The 19,962-nt window shown below is 37.4% G+C and overlaps 3 protein-coding genes across 4 annotated transcripts in view; 2 read left to right on the forward strand and 1 right to left on the reverse strand.

The window, feature by feature from the left end:
- LOC136041752 (BMP and activin membrane-bound inhibitor homolog) overlaps positions 1-17,843 on the reverse strand; it is a 55,714-nt gene extending 37,871 nt beyond the window's left edge. For both annotated transcript variants that reach the window (XM_065726508.1, XM_065726507.1), the window contains exon 1: positions 17,783-17,843. In XM_065726508.1, coding sequence (XP_065582580.1) covers positions 17,783-17,828 — 46 coding nt within the window. In that variant the 5' untranslated portion in view covers positions 17,829-17,843. The remainder of the gene's footprint in view (positions 1-17,782) is intronic.
- On the forward strand, positions 9,741-12,229 carry LOC136041741 (oxysterol-binding protein 1-like). The gene has a single exon (XM_065726493.1). The coding sequence runs from the start codon at positions 9,741-9,743 to the stop codon at positions 12,003-12,005; it is 2,265 nt and encodes a 754-aa protein (XP_065582565.1). The 3' UTR covers positions 12,006-12,229.
- Positions 16,907-19,962, forward strand: part of LOC136041751 (uncharacterized) — a 37,813-nt gene continuing 34,757 nt past the window's right edge. The window contains exon 1 of the mRNA XM_065726506.1: positions 16,907-17,076. Coding sequence (XP_065582578.1) covers positions 17,001-17,076 — 76 coding nt within the window. The 5' untranslated portion in view covers positions 16,907-17,000. The remainder of the gene's footprint in view (positions 17,077-19,962) is intronic.

Here is a 19,962-nt window from a genome sequence, read left to right on the forward strand (position 1 = left end):
CGGTTAAGTTTCACTCTAATTGTTATGGGAATATTCCAACCCGCTTGGAAGTGCGTCAAGGTGGTGTTCTTTCACCGTATCTTTTCAGTATTTGTATCCGCAGTGTGTTATACAAAATTATGCCCTTTCTTTTTTGTAATTTGGTAAATGTCTCTTGTATTGCATATGCGGATGATATACTTCTAGATTTAGCCATTCTAGATCTAGCCTCTCGAATTCCGTATCATCTATTTCAAAACATTTCAAAACTGTTGGTCTGTCATTGAATATTGATAAGTGTGAGTACCTAGTCTTTAATGCAAAGTCTATGCCCATTTGAAATCCGCGTTCTAACTTCTCCATCCATTGTGTCTCTGATTTGCGGCGATCAAGCATTCATATTTATTGGAATCTACTAGCTTTTAGGATCAATATTGTACGGCATATTAAAGAAAACTTAAAGCGGGTTATGGTAAAATAGTAGCTAATCGTGGTCATTATTATCGAAAAGCGCTTGCATTGCTATACACTAGTTTTTGCGACCATTCAATACTTTTCCTATCTGGTATTTCACCTATCCTGAAAAAAAGACAAGATCTGGCTGAATTGTGTATATTATATTTCCGCTATTGTAAGTTTCTGTTTCATGTACCCCGGTCTTATAGGAAAAAGAAAATAATTCGGTATTTCGGGGCTTCTGACATTATTACTCCTTTGCGGAAGTTAGGCTCAAAATTGGAAAAGGATTATATTTTTTTTCTGGGCCCCTTCTACCTCTTAGTTCGTTTTTTTCCCGTTAGTTTTCACCTGTTTTCGCTTTATAGTTGTGTTATCTCTTAGCAGTTCTTTCGTTAATTCAGTTATGGTTGTGGTATATATGTTTTATCGCTCGTATAGTTGTGTTATTTTCAAATTATACTCCATAATAGAGAGGCTCCGAACACCCAGCATTGTATATTAAGTTCTGAATTTGACATTTTTTTTTTCTAACGTGACCAGATTTGTCCTGCGCCCTGCGCCCTTTTCATTGAACTTTTCTTCCCCCATGACATATTTCTAAAAAGAAAGATCCTCCCACATAGCCCCCTCCCCTCAACCCTACCTCCAAAACCAAAAAAATCCCCCTGAAAACGTCTTTACACTTCCCAATAACCATTATTATATGTAAACACTGGTCGAAGTTTGTAACTTGCAGCCCCTCCCCCAGGGACTGTGGGGGAATAAGTCATCCCCAAAGACATAGTTATAATGGTTTTCGACTATGTTGAACAAAATGGCTATCTCAAAATTTTGATCCGTTAACTTCGGGAAAAAAAGGGCGTGGGAGGGGGCCTAGATGCCCTCCAATTTTTTTAGTCACTTAAAAAGGACACTAGAACTTTTCATTTCCGTTAGAATGAGCCCTCTTGCGACATTTTAGGACCACTTGGTCGATACGATGACCCCTGGGAAAAAAAAAACAAACAAACAAGTAAACACGCACCCGTGATTTGTCTTCTGGCAAAAAATACAAAATTCCACATTTCAAACAGTTCGTGGTAACGAACGATTTTCAAAATTAGCCAACGTTGATTATTATTTAGCAACTAAAAGAGAAGAAAATAAGCTAAAATGGCGCTTATTTGGTGTTAATTTTAAATTAAAGTTATCCAATTAAATCGTGGAAGTTATCCACTTTAAGAGTGGAAGTTTGACTTCTAAGTGTAGAAAATAGTAATGAGAAGATGAATCTCCCTCCAGATCCAGGGACAGTTGTACCGGTGACCATGCACCACAATGTGGTTGGTTATCAACAACATGGACAATTTATATTTGTGAGATCTCCCATTGCCAATCAAGGACAGCCTGTGATTTTCCAGAATATGCAAGTGAACCCACCTGCAAGTGTTTCTAGCTGCCAGGGACAAGGTCATTTTAGTCCAGTGTCAGGAGGAATAACAAATAGCAGCCGTTTCCCAATTGTGACAAACTATTCAGTGCCTACTTCAAACAGATTTCAATCCCTTCAAGAATGGAATGAGGACTTTCCTCCTTTACCATCAAGTGAAAATAGTGAAGAAGAAATGAGAGCAGTGAACCCACTAGAAGCTGAAGGTGTCATCAGTGAGGCAAACACTGACAATCCTACAAAAACTGGAATGAAAAGAAGAGATGTTTCACCAGTGTCTGAGTACCTGAATCAACCTCAAAACAGAAATTTGAAGCGGAAGCTTAATGAAGTACAAAGTAGCATAAATCAGAATCCTACCATGTTGAACAAGAAAAGTGTTGAAATGCCATATAGTGATCTTTTATCCATTTCTGTGGAAGCTCAAGTAACTGAGGATAACCAAATGTTCCCAGATGATTTCACAATTACTAAGTTTTTGAGCTCTATTTTTGGAAAGGAAAAGTTTGAATTTGAAGTTAATAAGACAAAAGAAAGACTTTTAATCCATACAGAAAAAGAGGAGATAGCTGCTAAACTGTGTACAATAAGTCAAATAGCAGAAACTAAAGTTAAAGTGAATAAACAGGAAAGCCTGACTCGAGGCATTGTGAAAGGTGTTCCTCTACATCTCTCAAATGAGGATATTCTAGCAAGTATAAGGTCAAACATTGAAGTTTTATCAGTTATCAGACAGAAAAGATTTAACAAAGAATTGAAAAAATTAGAGGACAGCCTTGCAGTTTTAGTTACGTTTAAATCAAATCTTCTTCCCTCTAGCATATGGTTCTGTGGAAGAAATAGGGAACTTCATACCTATAACAGAAAAGTGATCCAATGTTTTAAGTGCCAAAAATATGGTCATATCCAAAAGGACTGCCATGCCAACCAACCAATCTGCTTGCGATGTGCAGGGAAGCATTCATCAGCAGAATGTCATCTTAAGAATAACCAAATCACTACCAACAAAGACATGTATAAATGTGCCAATTGTCTTGGAAATCATTCTTCAACTTCACCAGCCTGTCAAATTAGACTGAAAAATAAAGAGATTCTGAATGTGGCTGAAAAATATCAAGTAAGCTTTAAAAGAGCTCAAGTTATGTACAGAAGTTATGCCCAAGCAGTTCATAGTAGTGCAGTAAAACCTGAAAGAACCAATGTAAATAGAATATGGACAGACACCATAGAATCAGTGAAACGTCAAACTATAACAGACACAGTGAATAAAATCTTGATTGCATTGGCTCTATCCCCTGAAGTGCTTTCAATAGGTTCAGCTCCAATTGCAGAAAGAGTGGAGAAGATATGTGAATTTATGGATAAACTCAATTTGACAACAGTTGACACCAGTTTCATAAGGGATCAGTGTGCTAACAAATGACTTTAAATCTAAAAATAATATCATGGAATGCCAGATCACTTGTGAAAGTTAATAAGGACCTTCTTGTGCAGTTTTGTTTGGATAATAAAATAGATATCTTTTGTATCTACAGGACAGACATTAGAAGGTTTATGAGAGAACATCAAATAAAACTATGCGAAGAATTACTCGGAAGAGCATTAACTGAAGAACAATCGATTGAAAGTATAAATTTAGTTTGTGAATTTTTGAGATGGATTGATAGAAAAGGACGTTGTAAACTTTTCGCAGCAAATTGTAAAAATACAATTGTGGAAGTGCATGGACCCTAAGGTGTTAAAACACAGAGGGGGTCTTTCGGCGATTCACTTCACTTCACTTCGTGGTAACGAACTGTAGTAAGGAGCGACCGGGCTCAATAGTAACCAAAACTCTAAAAAATTGAATTTTGATATCAATAGCTACATCAAAAGAATCGCATTTTAATGTTGATTTTAAATATATAAGTTTCATCAAGTTTAGTCTTACCCGTCAAAAGTTACGAGCCTGAGAAAATTTGCCTTATTTAGGAAAATAGGGGCAAACACCCCCTAAAAGTCGTAGGATCTTAACGAAAATGACACCATCAGATTCAGCGTATCAGAGAACCATAATGTAGAAGTTTCAAGCTCCTATCTACAAAAATGTAGAATTTTGTATTTTTTGCCAGAAGACAAATCACGGGTGCGTGTTTATTTGTTTGTTTTTTTTTGTTTTTTTTTCTTTTCCCCAGGGGTCATCGTATTGACCAAGTGGTCCTAGAATGTCGCAAGATGGCTCATTCTAACGGAAATGAAAAGTTCTAGTGCCCTTTTTAAGTGACCAAAAAAATTGGAGGGCATCTAGGCCCCCTCCCACGCTCATTTTTTTCCCAAAGTCAACGGATCAAAATTTTGAGATAGCCATTATGTTCAGCATAGTCGAAAACCATAATAAATATGTCTTTGGGGATGATTTACTCCCCCGAAATCCCTGGGGGAGGGGCTGCAAGTTACAAACTTTGACCATTGTTTACATATAGTAATGGTTATTGGGAAGTGTACAGACGTTTTCAGGGGGATTTTATTTTGTTTGGGGGCGGGGCTGAGGAGAGGGGGCTATGTTGGAGGATCTTTCCTTGGAGGAATCTGTCATGGGGGAAGAAAAATTCAATGACAAGGGCGCAGGATTCTCTAGCATTACTATAAGAAAACAATGAAAAATAAACATGAAAACGTTTTTTCAAATGAGAGGAAGAAGTAGCATTGAAACTTAAAACGAACAGAGATTATTACGCATATGAGGGGTTCTAAAAATACTTTAGCATAAAGAGCGAGGTATTTAGGAGGAGATAAATACCTTGCTCTTTATGCTAAAGTATTTTTTAGTAATCTCAACTATTTATTCTGCGGCCTTTCTGATTCAGGGGTCATTCTTAAAGAATTGGGACAAAACTTACGATTTAGTGTAAAGAGCTAGGTATTAACGAGGGTACAAATCCCCTCGTATACATAATAAAAATATAAGGTTATGAAAGTTTGTTACGTAAGTTAATTCTTAAGTTACGTATATTTTTTACTAATAAAAACGTTCGTTAAAAATTAAAAGTTCTAGTTGCCTTTTTAAGTGACCAAAAAATTGGAGGGCAACTAGGCCTCCTTCTCCACCCCTTATTTCTCAAAATCGTCTGATCAAAACTAAGAGAAAGCCATTTAGCCAAAAAAAGAATTAATATACAAATTTCATTTTAATAATTTATGTGCGGAGAGCCAAAACCATTCATGCATTAATTCAAAAACGTTCAGAAATTAAATAAAAAAAACTAATTTTTTTAGCTGAAAGTAAGGAGCGACATTGAAACTTAAAACGAACAGAAATTACTCCGTATATGAAATGAGTTGTCCCCTCCGCAATCCCTCGCTCTTTACGCTAAAGTTTGACTCTTTGCCACAATTCTACTTTTTAAAACAATTTAAAGCTTTAGCGTAAAGAGCGAGGGATTGCGGAGGGGACAACTCATTTCATATACGGAGTAATTTCTGTTCGTTTTAAGTTTTAATGTCGCTCCTTACTTTCAGCTAAAAAAATTAGTTTTTTTTTATTTACTTTCTAGATAGGAGCTTGAAACTCTACAGTAGGGTTCTCTGATACGCTGAATCTGATGGTGTCATTTTCGTTAAGATCCCACGACTTTTAGGGGGTGTTTCCCCCTATTTTCCTAAATAAGGCAAATTTTCTCAGGCTCGTAACTTTTGATGGGTAAGACTAAACTTGATGAAACTTATATATTTAAAATCGGCATTAAAATGCGATTCTTTTGATGTAGCTATTGATATCAAAATTCATTTTTTTAGAGTTCTGGTTACTATTGAGCCGGATCGCTCCTTACTACAGTTCGTTACAACGAACTGTTTGAAAAACCTTGTCAAAGGTTTACCTGATAACTTTCTTTTCGTTGTTTCAAAATTATGAAATCTTTAGGTCTGTACCGCTTTTTCGTCGGTTTTGTTATGTTGAATCCTGAAAACAAAAAAGCAAAACTAATAAGTTAAACTTACTAGTGCTTGTTGTACACTAAAAACTCAAACATCGGAAACTCTGTCGGTCCGTCGGTCCTGGTTGATTCACAAAAGCGAATACACCATAAAAGGAAATCTGCCGTCTTAAGCTCTTTGGTACCATGTGTTTTTAGCTTGTTCTTTGCTAATATTTCGCCCATGTTTTCCTGCTAATCTTTCCTTACCAGGGGATAAGCGCACAAGACTTGAAATCTTTTGTACGTGAGGACGGGGGTTCGAGTTCTGGTTGCACTAGTTTTTGGTTTAGAATGGAAATCAGCTGTGCAACTCTCTGAGTTCCGCGAAGATCCGAACCTGCACCGAATGGTTACTTAGAGAAATCTCGAGGAAAAACACGGGAAGCATCGGATGGTTTGTATCCAACCCCGTAGTACACTCCCGGCCCTAGCCAGAGAATCAGGAGATTGGTACCTTCGTTACTCAGACTATTGTCAGCCACGTGTACAAAACTAGATGCCAACACCCACCAAAAACTAAATAGATGCACATGGAGGTTAATATCACTATGAATTAAATTTTCCATTCTTTCGATTTTTATGGCACTTGGTATCTACCAAGTGACGTATAGCGATCGGAAACTCTGTCGGTCCGTCGGTCCTGGTTTTACTAGTTTAGGCACTTCCAGGTAAGATAGGACGATGAAATTTAGCAGGCGTATCATGAACCAGACCAGATTAAATTAGAAATTGTCATTTCCCCGATTCGACCATCTGGGGGAGGCGGAGAGTGGAGGGACGGTTAAATCGGAAAAATTAGAAAAAATTAGGTATTTTTAACTTACGAACGGGTGATCGGATCTTAATGAAATTTGATATTAAGAAGGATATCGTGTCTCAGAGCTCTTATTTGAAATCTTGACCGGATCCGGTGACATTTATTATATTTAGAAGGACTTCGTAACTCAGATCTCTCACTTTAAATCCCGACCGGATTCAGCGTCATTGGGGGGGGGGAGTTGGAGGGCCGTAAATATTGGAAAACACTTAAAACGGAGAGATCAGGATGAAACTTGGTGGGAGGAATAAAAACAAGTCCAAGATACGTGACTGACATAACTAGACCGGATCCGCTCCCTTTGGTGGAGTTTGGGGGGGAAGAATAATACGGAAAAAATAGAAAAAATGAGGTATTTGTAACTTACGAACGGGTGACCAGGTCTGAATGGAATTTTATATTTAGAAGGATCTTAGGCTTTAGAGCTCTCATTTTATATTCGGACTAGATCCGGAGACATTGGGGGGAGTTGGAGTGGGAAACGGGAATTCTTGGAAATCGTGAAAATTGAGGTATCTTTATCTTACAAATGGGTTATCGGATCTTAATAAACCTGATGTATAGAAGGTTCTTATGTTTCAGATGCTCCATTTTCAATTCGAGTGGGTTGGGTGGGGGAAACAGGCGGAAATCTTGGAAAACGCTTAGAGTGGAGAGATCGGGATGAAACTTCATGGGAAGATTAATCAAAAGCTATAGATACGTACTTAGCATAATTAGAACGGATCCGTTCTCCTTGGGGGAGCTGGGGGGTGTTAATTTGGAAAAATTAGAAAAATTGAGGTATTTTTAACTTAAGAACGGATGGCCGGATTTTAATAAAATCTGACATTTAGAAGGAACTCATGTCTTAGAGTTCTTATTTCAAATCTCGACCAGATCTGTTGACATTGAGGGCAGTTGGAGGGGGAAACCAGGAATTTTGAAAAACGCCTAGAGTGGAGAAATTGGGATGAAACTTGGTGGGTAGAATAAGCAAATGTCGTAGATACGTGATTGACGTAACCGTACTGGATCCGCTTTCTTTGGGGGAGGTAGGGGTGAGGTTCAGTACTTTGGCGGGTTTGGTGATTCTGGACGTGCTAGGACGATGAAAATTGGTAGGCGTGTCAGGGAGCTGCACAAATTGACTTGATAAAGTCGTTTTTCCCGATTCGACCATCTGGGGGGCTGAAGGGAGAGAAAAAATTAGAAAAAATGAGGTATTTATAAAGTGGGTAATCGGATCTTAATGAATTTTGATATTTAGAAGGACCTCGTGACTCAGAGCTTTTATTTTAAATCCCGGCCGGCATCAAGCCTCTGATTTCCTTTTAAATCAATCTATTGATTCTTAGAATTTTGCTTGAGCTCATACCATATGAGCTCTTGCTTATTCCGGCCTCGTCACAAGTGCCATATGAGCTCTTAGCTATTGTTTTTAGATGAATCTGTTTCTGTAATTTCCCCTTGGCCAATTCAAACAATCAAATTTTCGTTTCAGCCCTCTTGGTACCTTCAAGTCACTATCAACAGTTTTATAGCGAAGAAGGATGATTTAGTTCTAAACTCAGAAATGAACTACACAGTCGAATTTAGCTGGATTTCATTCTACTAGGTCTACTCTATTTTGTTGAGGTACCCCCACAGCAAAGGCATATACGCGGTAATGCACGCTCCTATCTTCTCCTTGATCATGTGTAGCAAATTTCTTCTTGTCCCTCCCCCCTTTGTGCGTGCGCAATGGCGAATTTTTACCGATGACGGTCCGTACATGCGGTAGCCATGTAGGAGACTTTTTTTTGGTGTTTCGTTCGCATGAATCAATCAGTAAAAACTTACAATGCGCGAACAGTTTATTAATGTAACTTTCAATGATTAAATAAAAATAATTTTCGTATGAAAATATTTTATTTTAGTTTAATCTGATTGAATACCAAGTATTAAACGACACTATTAGGAAATGAGTCAATGCTCCAACGCTAGCTCCTCTTCTGATCACGTCTCTTCGTGATAGTGTTATGGGTCCCGTCTGTGAGACAAACCTGTATTACTCTTTAGATACCTTTGCTGTGCAGCAACTTGATCTGTCACGTTGCGCTATTGGCGTACGTTTACTTGCTTGAGAAGCATTAGGCGATGAGACTCTACTAATGTCCTTTCTTTGTTTTGTAACTTATGGACACACCATAAAGCAATCTAACGATGAAACGGCAAAAAAAAGAAAAAGAAAGAAAAACATTTTCTTCAACAGAGCACCTGAAAAATGTTTTCAAATTGGTATTGACCTTACAAGTGCCAAATGAAGACCTGGCTCAGTATTGTCATTTAGCTGATTTCTGATTTATTTCCGTAAACTGACTGTACTAATTAGATCTATATTACGATCCTGCAAGGTTTTAACAAATGTTGTTACCTTTTACAAGGCTACTGACTTACATAAGAAAGAAAACAGTGAAATCTGTAGGTTGCATTTGGCAATAGAACCGCTTATCAGTAGATGCTTCTTAGGGTTGGAGGTGCCCAGGGAAAAATAATTAGAGCACCCGCTTCCGATTCAAATATTAGATATTCATTTCCCCCTATCGCCCTCGATTTAGTTTCCGAGTCTGACCATCATCTGGCTCTTTCCGTGGTCGTGAATATTAAACGGAAAACTAAATCAGCTTCGCTAGCCAGCTCACCAATAACATCTGTTGGTGTCATTTGATGTTGGAAATCTGTTTTACTTATATAATGAGCCAAACAGGATATGGAAAAATGGATTTAGCCCATTTCTAAAGCTTATTGAGCTTAAGAAAACTGCTTGACAAAAAATGTCACATAACTGCATTTAGATTTCTACAGACGTTGTTCCCGCCGATGTTTCAGTATTAGCTGAATCCAGGGATTGTTGAAATATCCTTGGTAAGCAAAACATTCAATTATCAGATGGCGTAATTTTTCAGCCAAGTTGTGGCAAATCATTTCAAAATTTGAAGCAGTTCACCAAGTTCTTAAACATATGTATTTAGCTTAAGGAGTAAATGCATAAAAAACCATAAGACCTTATAGACATTATTTCAAGTAAACAGAATGGAATTGATAATGTGTATTTTTTTTATAGCTAAACGATGTCAACATGGAAATTCAAGCTATTGTGTTAGAGGTCGGTCACATTGTTTTCATTGCCTGCATAATGACTGAACTGAAGAGTAATATGGAAGGTTATTTGCATAAATGGGCAGGTTATACGAAAGGATACCGTTGGAAATATTTTATCTTATCAGAAGGGAGGCTGTCTTATTGTAAGAGAAGATCCCGTCTTTTTCAGGTATCGCTTAAACTAGAAGGAGCCAGAATCAATTTCGATCCCAACAATTTTGACAACACGTTTGTGGTAGCAAATGAAATGATTAAGCTTTTCTTGAAGGCGAAAAATCAGACAGATAGACAGCAATGGGTAGATTCCATTGGACTTATAATTAAACAGCTGAATTCTGACAAATTAGAGGAATCAGCAACTGAAAAGATGATTAGCAACCTTGTCTATAAGTTTGCTGCTGTCGAAGAAACTAAAAGAATAATACAGAAATACTATAAAGAACAACAGGAAGATATTTTAGAAATTCAGAAAACTTTATCAACTGCCAGTGAAGCAGCAATTATGGCCAAAGTCCAGTCTTTGTATGAGAAGGTAAAAGTTCAACACGTGTCAACGAAAGTTGCGCTAAAAGCTGCCATAAACTTTTATGATGTGACTAAAAAAAATAAGGGACTGATGAGTCATGATGTCATAAATAGTGAAAAAGAATTATTAAGTCAAGAACAGCAAGACATTGAAGAACTAGAGCAAAGACAGCTGGATACCGAAAGAGAATCAAATGCATATACGGCAGAATCACCAAATGCCTTTGAAGAAACATCTTCAGAGTCCAGCGATGACTTTTATGACGCTAATGAAGACGCTAAGTTTGAGGTGAAGACTCCTTGCAGTAAAGAAAGCTTATCAAGAAGCGCATTGCAAGCCCAAGATCGTTGTAAAAAGTTAGTTGAAATGGAAGCGAATTCAAGCAGTAGTAATAAAGAAAGTGAAGATGAATTAAAAGTAACAGACCTATTGACTGAACCAACTGAACAAGCCCAGGTTGTGTCGATTAAAAGTAGACGAATGTTCCAAAGTGATGTCTGTCCTGCTGCTACAAGCCTAGCTAAAAAGCCCCAAAGAAGAAGTCGAATACCTGACAAGCCCGATCTAAGCTTAAACCTATGGAAAATTATAAAACAAAATTGGGGGAAATCACTATTCAGTATCAAGCTGCCAGTTAACATCAATGAACCTTTATCTATGTTACAAAGGCTAACTGAAGAGTATCAATACAGTGACATATTGGACACAGCTGCTGGGAAATCAGACAGTTGTGAACAATTATCCTACGTAGCTGCATTTGTTGTTTCTTGTTACGGGACGACAAGTTTTCGAACCACGAAGCCTTTTAATCCCTTACTGGGAGAAACATATGAATGGGACAGAACAGATGATCTTGGATGGAGATGTGTCTCGGAACAGGTATGTCATAGGCCACGTACTTCTGCTCAATTTTGCGAGAGTAAAAATTGGGTTTGCTACCAAGAATTTTCGGTAGACGATACATCGAGTTATACATCGATAAAATTCGAACCGAAAGGAGACACCCACTTAAAATTCCCCGCTACTGGAAACCATTATGTATGGGGTAGAGTTAAAGCTACAGCACACAATATATTCTTTGGAAAGCTGTGGATTGACCATTATGGTAAACTGGAAATTATGAATCATAAAACTGGAGAAAAATGTTTTCTAAAATTTGAGCAATATAAATATTGCATTCAGTCGGAGGGGAAACAAGTTACTGGTAGAGTTTTTAATATAAAAGGTGAAGCTGCTTGGACCCTTAATGGAACCTGGGATAAAAAATTGGAAGCAGAAAACGTAGCCGGAGAGCCCTTTAATCAGAAGAAACATGTACTTTGGTCGGCTAAATTTCCACCTAAAGAGGCAGAAAAGTATTATAATTTCTCAGAATTTGCCTGTCAGATGAATGAGATAGAAGACGGGGTTGCCCCAACTGATAGCAGAAATCGACCTGATCAAAGACTCATGGAAGAAACTCATTGGGATGAAGCCACTATGAAGAAGTTTTGGCTAGAGGACAGACAAAGGAAAATTAGGAAACAAAGAGAGGTAGAAAAAGAACATGCTGAAAAAGAGGGTAAGTCTTGGCCTGAGTACGAACCAGTTTGGTTCAAGAAAAAATTGGATCCTGTAACTAATTCATTAATGTATTTTTATAAAGGTGGCTATTGGGAATGTAAGGAAAATAAAGACTGGACTATCTGCCCCAATATTTTCCGTGTTGGTTCCTAGTGATACATTTTGTTGGGTCAAAATTGAGTCACTTTTCTTACGCACAGCCTTGGGGGGGGGGGAGGTTAAGTCGCTTTTGACCCTTGGTCCGAAAAATAAATTATTTTTATTAATTTCTATTGCCGTGTAGCTTTTCATTTATTTTATTATAGTTAGCTTACTACTACTGCCTATTCACCATGAATATGAGGCCATCCTTTTGCTCGGGAGACAGTTGGGTGCCCATGCAAATGGAGTTGTAGCATCACTCACAGGTAGTTTCAGCCTTTGGCATTCAAAGCTGGACTGTTATTTTGATGAGTCATGAAGCTGTTAGTATACTAATAGTGTTCACATATTGAGAACACTCTTTCAAAATATACAGAAAATGTAGCAAAATGAAATATTGAAAGTAATTTGGCAGATTTTGTCGACACCACAGACTGTCTTTTTCTGGAATTTCTTTTTTCAGTCATTTTTTACAGATTAGTTTTCAGTCGTCACATGGCCCACAGCGGGAGATTTGGGTCCTGGTAAAATATTTAGTACGTAATTTCTTCGTGAAATAGAGTTAAATTTAGTTTGTTATACACAAACTAACATTTGATAGACATTTAGGAAAATTTTCACCCTTACACTGGAAAAACTTTGAAAATATGGAAACAATATTTAATATATGTTTCACTTCGTTTAACTGAATGGGCCATTTTATTCTGACACTTTCTTAGGCATAAAATATAGCTATATTTGTAAGGCATGTGTACATCTCATAAACCACTTTAAATTAACAACAAAATGCCCATAGTATAATTAAAATTAAGAACAAAAACTATACCAAAAAGGGTTGACGCTATTATCGAAGTTGTACTATATACTTACTTCTATTAAATCCTATTATCTACTGAATGTTATACTTTTCATACAATGCTGCACTAACAATCGATTAAATTATTATTTTATGAAGTGTGCCCAGATGTCTGTCAAAATAAACTGTGAACTCAACCCCCTTCAACTTAAGTTAGGTTACAACTCAATCATCATGGTTGGTTAGGTAAAACAAGGCTAGCAAAAGTTGAATGAAGGTAAAAATAAATGAGAATTCAGCTGAACAGGAGTTGACTTGCATTGGGAGGAATTGAATCTAGGTTAACTTAGACAGGGCTGAATATAAGGGGGCTGAGATGAATGGATGGTGTGTAAAAAAAAATAGCTGTGATGAATGGATTTTGCTGTAGCATATACTTCAGAAGATAAAAATGGACATTTAGCTGTATCTCTCAGTACCATTGCTTTAGTTAATGAAAAAAAAAATTTGAAATGCTGCTTATTAAAGGTCGTTTAACAATAGCAGAAGTTAATAATTAATCCTATTAAATTTACGAACATCGCAATTTGAACATCCAGCTTGCTATAGACAAAAACCAAAAAATACAAACCTATGATTTGAAACTTTAACTCAAAACCTTAATTGAAATGATTTTAAAAGATGATTTAGATTTCCAAAATATAGATGCTGCATGTATTTTCAAAAATGCTTTGACAACTAAGTGCGCAGCTATTATAGTACCAGCATTGCGAATTCTCTGACACAGTACCTCCTTCGAATACCGGTCCAGACATTTTTTTTTAAGTTTCATCAAAACGCAGGTGTTATTAATTTTTTTCGAGACGCAGGTGCATGTTATGTAATAGGGAAATGTCATCTAATAGATGCAGGTGGTTGCAATGTTAATTACTTAAAAAACCTGCAAGGGCCAGGAAAAAACCTTCAGGGCCCTCCCAAGTAGGGAACCTTCAAGACGCTGTGCCCCTAGCAACCAATCCCATTGGGGGCCTTGCATCCAATTCCAACAGGGGCCCTAGCAGTCAATTCCAACGGGACCCCTAGTGAGCAATTCCATTAGGAGTCTTAGCATTCAATGCCACTGGAGGACTAGCAGTCAGATCCACCGGGGGGGGGGGCGGGGGCATAACATTCAATTCCACCAGGGCCCTAGCATCCAATTCAAGCCTTTTTCTGTGATTTCATTATTTTTTTTTTATCAAGTAATCCGTAATAATTCGGGATCTTCTACAAAATCTTTCGATCAACAGAATCGAATACCTTTTCAAAATCAATAAAACATGTATATATTTTGTCCCATTTTCTGGACTCTTCGACCATTAGTCTAAGAATGAAAATAAGATCAGAGCAAGACCTACCAGGTCGAAAGTTGAATGCCCTCCAGTAGTCACAGAATTGCGCCTCACCCTTCTTGAAGAGTTTGGCCAGTGTACCCCTTTTCCAATCTTTTGAGACTGTTTCATTATTCGAGACAACGACTAGGAGAGCAGTTCAAACAGTTATCCAGGCTCGAAGGGATGTGTTCAGCATCTCTGCCGTGATCCCATCTACTCTAGATGCACGTCCATTTTTCAAGTTTTTCATAGCTGTCGTCACTTCTTTGGAGCGGGGGGGGGAGGGAGGGGTCAGCAATCATGTCAATCAGTAGTGATTTAGAGTTAATGAGCATATAATGCAAAGAATTAGAACAATCAATTGGGACGAGTTAATTAACAATTTTGCAGAGGCTAAAAAATAAGATTTAGATAAGTGAAAAATTTGTTTAAATTTGACCTGAAATTTTTGAGAGTCAAAGAGGGGGTACTAAGCAAGATTTTACACTTTTGCGTGATTGTGGCTATAACTGTCACTTTCCCCGAAGGCCTAGGGGCAAATGATTTTTTCGTCGTTTACATATAGTATTTTCTATGGAGAGATGGGATATTTAGCTGCTTACTCTAGTAACTGATAGTAACTAAATAGCAACTTTAACCGTTCACACCATGTATGTTTAATACGGATTACCTTTGATTCAAAAAGTTAAAAGAATGATTCACATACTGTAGAGTGACGTTCCTTGCTTTTGTAGATGAGCAGAGAGGGTTGTTACTTCGGAACAACTTTCTTCACTTCTTTCATAAGATGAAGCAAAATGGACTTTTCATTGTCGCAAATGTTTCACAGGTTTTGAACCAATTTTTTTACATCTTTTTAAAATTTGTGATGGAAGCACTATGGTCATAGCTTTGTCTTTTCTGTGGAGTGATACTGACTTGAAAGTTAGAAAAGGACAAGTTTTATCGTTTTCATACTTGCTTTAACTTTTGCTGAAGCAGATACTACAGAAGAATCACAATTCCCCTTTTCACTGAAATATCTTTTTAAAACGAACGTAGGAATATATTGAGAGCTGCCACCTTCTCATCCTGTTCGGGACTGTTTTTACACTCAGTTTCACAGCTTTTTTTGTTTGTCTCCGGGTGCTCTTTTTTTGTTAGTCCCTTGTTCAGCTTGATTTTCATATTTTCCTTTATATCTGAGTTTCTTTCCTCGGTCTAGTGATACCAAAATGTATGGGTCTGGTATCATCGTAAGTAAGATTACGCACAGTTTCTGTTTCCTGTGTATGCTGTGTTTTCAAAGTACCTGCATCTGTTCTGTTCATTCAAAAAAAAAAAAAAAAACAGAACAGAAACAGTTAAGCTGTTCATATATTCCTATTCTGTTCATTTTCGGCTTTTATAATGGCTATTTTGCCTTGTTTCTGTTTTTTTCCACCTACTTTTCTTTTGTTCCTGATTCTATTTTATTTCAACGAAAATGTGATGTTCGGGAATTTCAGACTTACAAAATAGTGTTTTAAAACGTAACTTTAAAATGTAAAGAAGTGTGGTTGCACGTTTCTATTGTAAAGACCCTCGGTTTTCTTCTTTCATTAATTTGCATAAATACAGTAGCCTAAACTTACAAGAATCCTGAAGAGGGAGGGCGAATAGTGTATTTTCTTGTATTTACATCCTTAAATATTGGTAGATCTTGACTTTTGCAAGGGGGGGGGTCGGCTTTTACTTCGGGAATGGACCACGAAAACAGGTCTACACAATCAAAAGCATGCCGACTCGTATTCTTAAAACAAAAGTTCAAAGTGTTAACAATTTCAAATGTATAAATGTATTGTACCCATAAATGGCCACGAGCCTCAGAAAATATGCCTGATTTAAAAAAAAGAGCATTTTTGACCGCCGATTATTTCACGCGAAAACAGTATGCTCGTACAGTGTCTAAGACGCTAGAAACATTTTACGAGTGCCTACTCGTAAGCCGATGACCATTTTTGGAAGCTATGATCTAATGATCCTTCTCTTGAAATACTATTTTGTCCAAAAACTTTGACAGGTCTAATAATTACCCCCGCCCACCCCCAGGGTCAACATAGCCTCTATTATGATCCTACGATGCGTAAATTAAACGCTGTTCAAAGATTATTTCTAGTAGAAAATCTCATAAAAATACAAGGATTTCAAAATTACATCAAAGGACAGCACCCTTTTTAGGGCAAAGAGGTGGAGGTAGTTACTTCAGAGCATCTTCACATGGGATCATTGAGGCTCTGGATTCATTCTTGAAAGTTTCATTCTCCTTCCTCAACTACTTCCCAAGATATATTAAAGCCTCTTATCTTGAATTTTACCCAAATGCTCCCCCCCTGACTACGTCCCAGAATTGTCTTAACCATAGTCTGATTGAGGGTCTTAGCCAAACCTTGTGGTAAGTCCCTTTTCTGACACAAGACCATGCCTCCCTTCCCTTGGAACATAATCTATAGGCATAGCCGTTCCTATGGTCGGTGTTTCCCGGTGAAAATGAATTACAGCACTCCCTTCCGATTCAAGCATAAGCAAAAAAGCCAAATCATAGTAGGTAAAGTTTCAGCCCCCAGCCACGCCCTTAGCGTGTTCTTAATTAGGGCGTTCGTTTCTCACCGCTCAAAAGTAAATACATGAATCATTTAGCATACGTAACTGTTGCAGTAGCGCCAAAGGAAAACAAAAACAGCCTGGGTTGAACATCGGAGGAGAAATTTAATGCATTCAGAATCAGCTGATTAGGTTAAAACAGGTTAGTCGCTGAAATATCTTAGACAGGGGCACTCATTATCAGAACTCTGGTCTGTGAATATGTTTGATTAGGGAATGAATTTCAGAACCAAAAGAACTTTTGCTTACATCCTAGTTGGATTTTATCTGTTCCTTGGAGGCGTTGAATATGGTTTGTACTCTTTCTTTAATGTAATTTGACTGAAATGCACCCCTCAAAGGTCTATTTGTCATCCATAAACAAATAGTGAGGAAAATAAAACAATATGTTGCTTCGCTGGTTTTAATCTTAACTATCTGTTGGAACGAATGTCCTGAATTTGCTGCTGTTCATTTAATTTATGTGCTTGAGTATAGAAATAACCCTCGAGTTTTATCAGGCTCAATTGCAGAAATTTATTATCAGGACGGCCCCATTTCAGTAGCTTCGTAATGACCTAAAAGGAAGAGGGTGAGCCCAGAGGCCCCCGGCTTCAAGTAACTGTTAGCCAGGACTTCAAGTAATGCTTCATGATTTTTGGAAACGGAATTAATTCTTAATTTTAACCTTTAGTAACTTCTTGCTATCTCAGAAAGGGGTTAGGTTACCATATTGGTAAAATGAGCTAAGAATTTAAGTAAATTTGAATTTTGTTCAAAGTAGGAACCATTTTCGGCAACCTGTCATGCCTTGCAATACCCTAAGTTGAGATTTGAAACTTTTCTCCCTGGAGAGGAGGAAAGGGTTAAGCTAGAGACTTGGAAACACGTTTTCAAAGCCTAGCAAGTGCTAGCAATCTATTCTTGAAATTTCAGTTTGCCTAGCTCAATAGCTTTCCAAAGTAGCAAAAAGCCCCTTATCTTGGATTTTACCATCAATCAAATGCTTCAAAGCTTACACTTATAGGATGTAAAATGGACTTCTGAAATTCTCGGATGAATCATCCGGTTTACAACTCTCCTTGCTCACTTTGAGGTCTTGAGGCACTTTTGGGAAGAAACATAACACTGCAGAGACTGATTGAGTTGAGTCAACAGATGTTGTACAGCTTGTCCCACGCGTGCACTACGTTGTCTGTTCCAACCATTTCCTCATTGTGGCCTCTGCTTTAAACAAAGTAAAGGGATTCAACTGGATGTCCTTGAATATTCTCCAGATGATATCCATTGGAAAAGAGACATTATCCCCCCCCCTCCAATCTGGATTTTGAAACATGTCTTTTGGGGGTATTTTCATTGAAAAATGCCCTTCTTGGAGTTTTCATTGGAAAAAAGGAATTTTTGTTCCCCCTAGATTTTGGAAGCTACGTTTTGCCCATCTATATTCTCGTGAATTGATGCTACTGCATGTCCTCTCATTTTTTTGTTCAGTCGGAGCTGTATGAAACATTTGAGTTTTAAAAAACTTGAGACGTCATTGGAGGGAATATTGGTTATTCTAATGGATGGGGGTAAGTGCCACCTTTGTCTGTTGTCCAAGTTGTTTCTTCTCCACTTATACTTTGTTCTATCAGGTAAGCTGGTGTTTTTGGTCAGGGGTGTGGGACTGGAGCTTGGACCCTAAAACTTCCTCCAGTATACCTGACTAAACCCAAGGGTATGCCTTTTTTTTATTTCAAAGATTACGTAATTGATCCGATTAGTTAAGAATTGAATGAATGCTGATTAATGATACATGAAATTTGTTTGTTTGAAAATGGAAGGAGGATCTTAAACCAAGCCAAGCTTTTACTATTTTGACAGACTGTTTAAAGTCTGAATGGGTCTGAAAGCTTTTGGATCCACATATCATGGGTTTTTGGTAACTTTTTCTTTTTTAGATTTTCGTGGAATATATGACCAGGTTTCAAAAGTATTAACAACTTATGACCTATAACAAGGTTTACAAATTCTGGCATAAGGCAAAAAATGATTAGGACTCCAGTTTTACAGCCCAGAATAAAATTACGATTCCTGAGCGCGTCAATTCTCTTCCAAAACTAAAGCCTAACTTTCTTTAAGGTAAAATGAATTTCTCAAAACAGAGGGGAGGGGCATATTTATCTTTCTTCTCAATTAAAATACCAAAAACGCATTTTCAAGGGAAATGTCCCAATGAGATATTTTTTGAAAATATAGAGTGAGGCGTATCTCGAATTTACGCCAGTGGCTAATTAAGAGGGGTCAAACTAATTTGTAATGACAATAGCTGATTTATATATTCTCCATTAATTAATTCTGCCCTGCTTACAATTCGATTGTTTTATTCCACATTTAAAATTACTTGTCAGTTCACCTCATCCCAGGAGACTGATTTATTCATCTGTCGTCTGATGATCAGATAATACTCATAAAACTTGGAATTAATTATGAAATTAACATTAGGGTTTTTTATAAATAGGGTGCATATTAAACAGACAATTTTGAAAATTTATTACCAGCTTGAAGCATGAACGTAAATAGGAAACTTAAAAAATAAGCTCTTTGCATGAATTATAGGAACAGTCCCGATACTTTTCTGTCTACTGTAATAAACACGGTATATTTTAACCACATTGGACTATATTTTTAATACTTAAGGCTACTAAAGTGTCAGAAAAATGAAGTTAAAAATAATTTCAAAAGACGACAATCATATGTCCAGTCTTCGCCCGATCTCCTCGAGGGTGCCTTATCCATAGGTGACTAATTTAGTGATATTCTTACGAGACTCCCTACTTCTGGGGTATATTTTTTCTTTTTTTTTGGGGGGGGTCATCTTTTCAGGTAGTTTAAAATGAATGTATTATATGAGAAATACAAGAAAGGGTAGGGGAAATCCTGCAAGTTCAGGGAGGTACTGGTCCAAAACCCCCCACTCTCTCTCGCATGTGCCTAGTCTGCTGAAGGGTAAAAATAGTAAAAACAACAGGGGATGAGCAACTTCGTTTGTCACCAGAAAAAAAGATTTTTTGTACTCATGTGTGTTTTTCCTTTATGTCTGGGCCTCCTGATAGACCGTTTCGTTCACCTAATGTGGGTTGGGCTATTTTTCGAAATTGGAAAAGATTAAAGCTTGGAAGAACATTTTTTATCAGTAAGATGAATCTCGCCTAAGATA

This window comes from Artemia franciscana, unplaced genomic scaffold (assembly GCF_032884065.1).
Source record: "Artemia franciscana unplaced genomic scaffold, ASM3288406v1 PGA_scaffold_36, whole genome shotgun sequence".
Taxonomy (NCBI): domain Eukaryota; kingdom Metazoa; phylum Arthropoda; class Branchiopoda; order Anostraca; family Artemiidae; genus Artemia; species Artemia franciscana.

What these genes read in the sequence shown, in the direction of transcription:
- LOC136041741 (XM_065726493.1), top strand. Translation starts at nt 9,741, where the DNA reads ATGGAAATTCAAGCTATTGTGTTAGAGGTCGGTCACATTGTTTTCATT.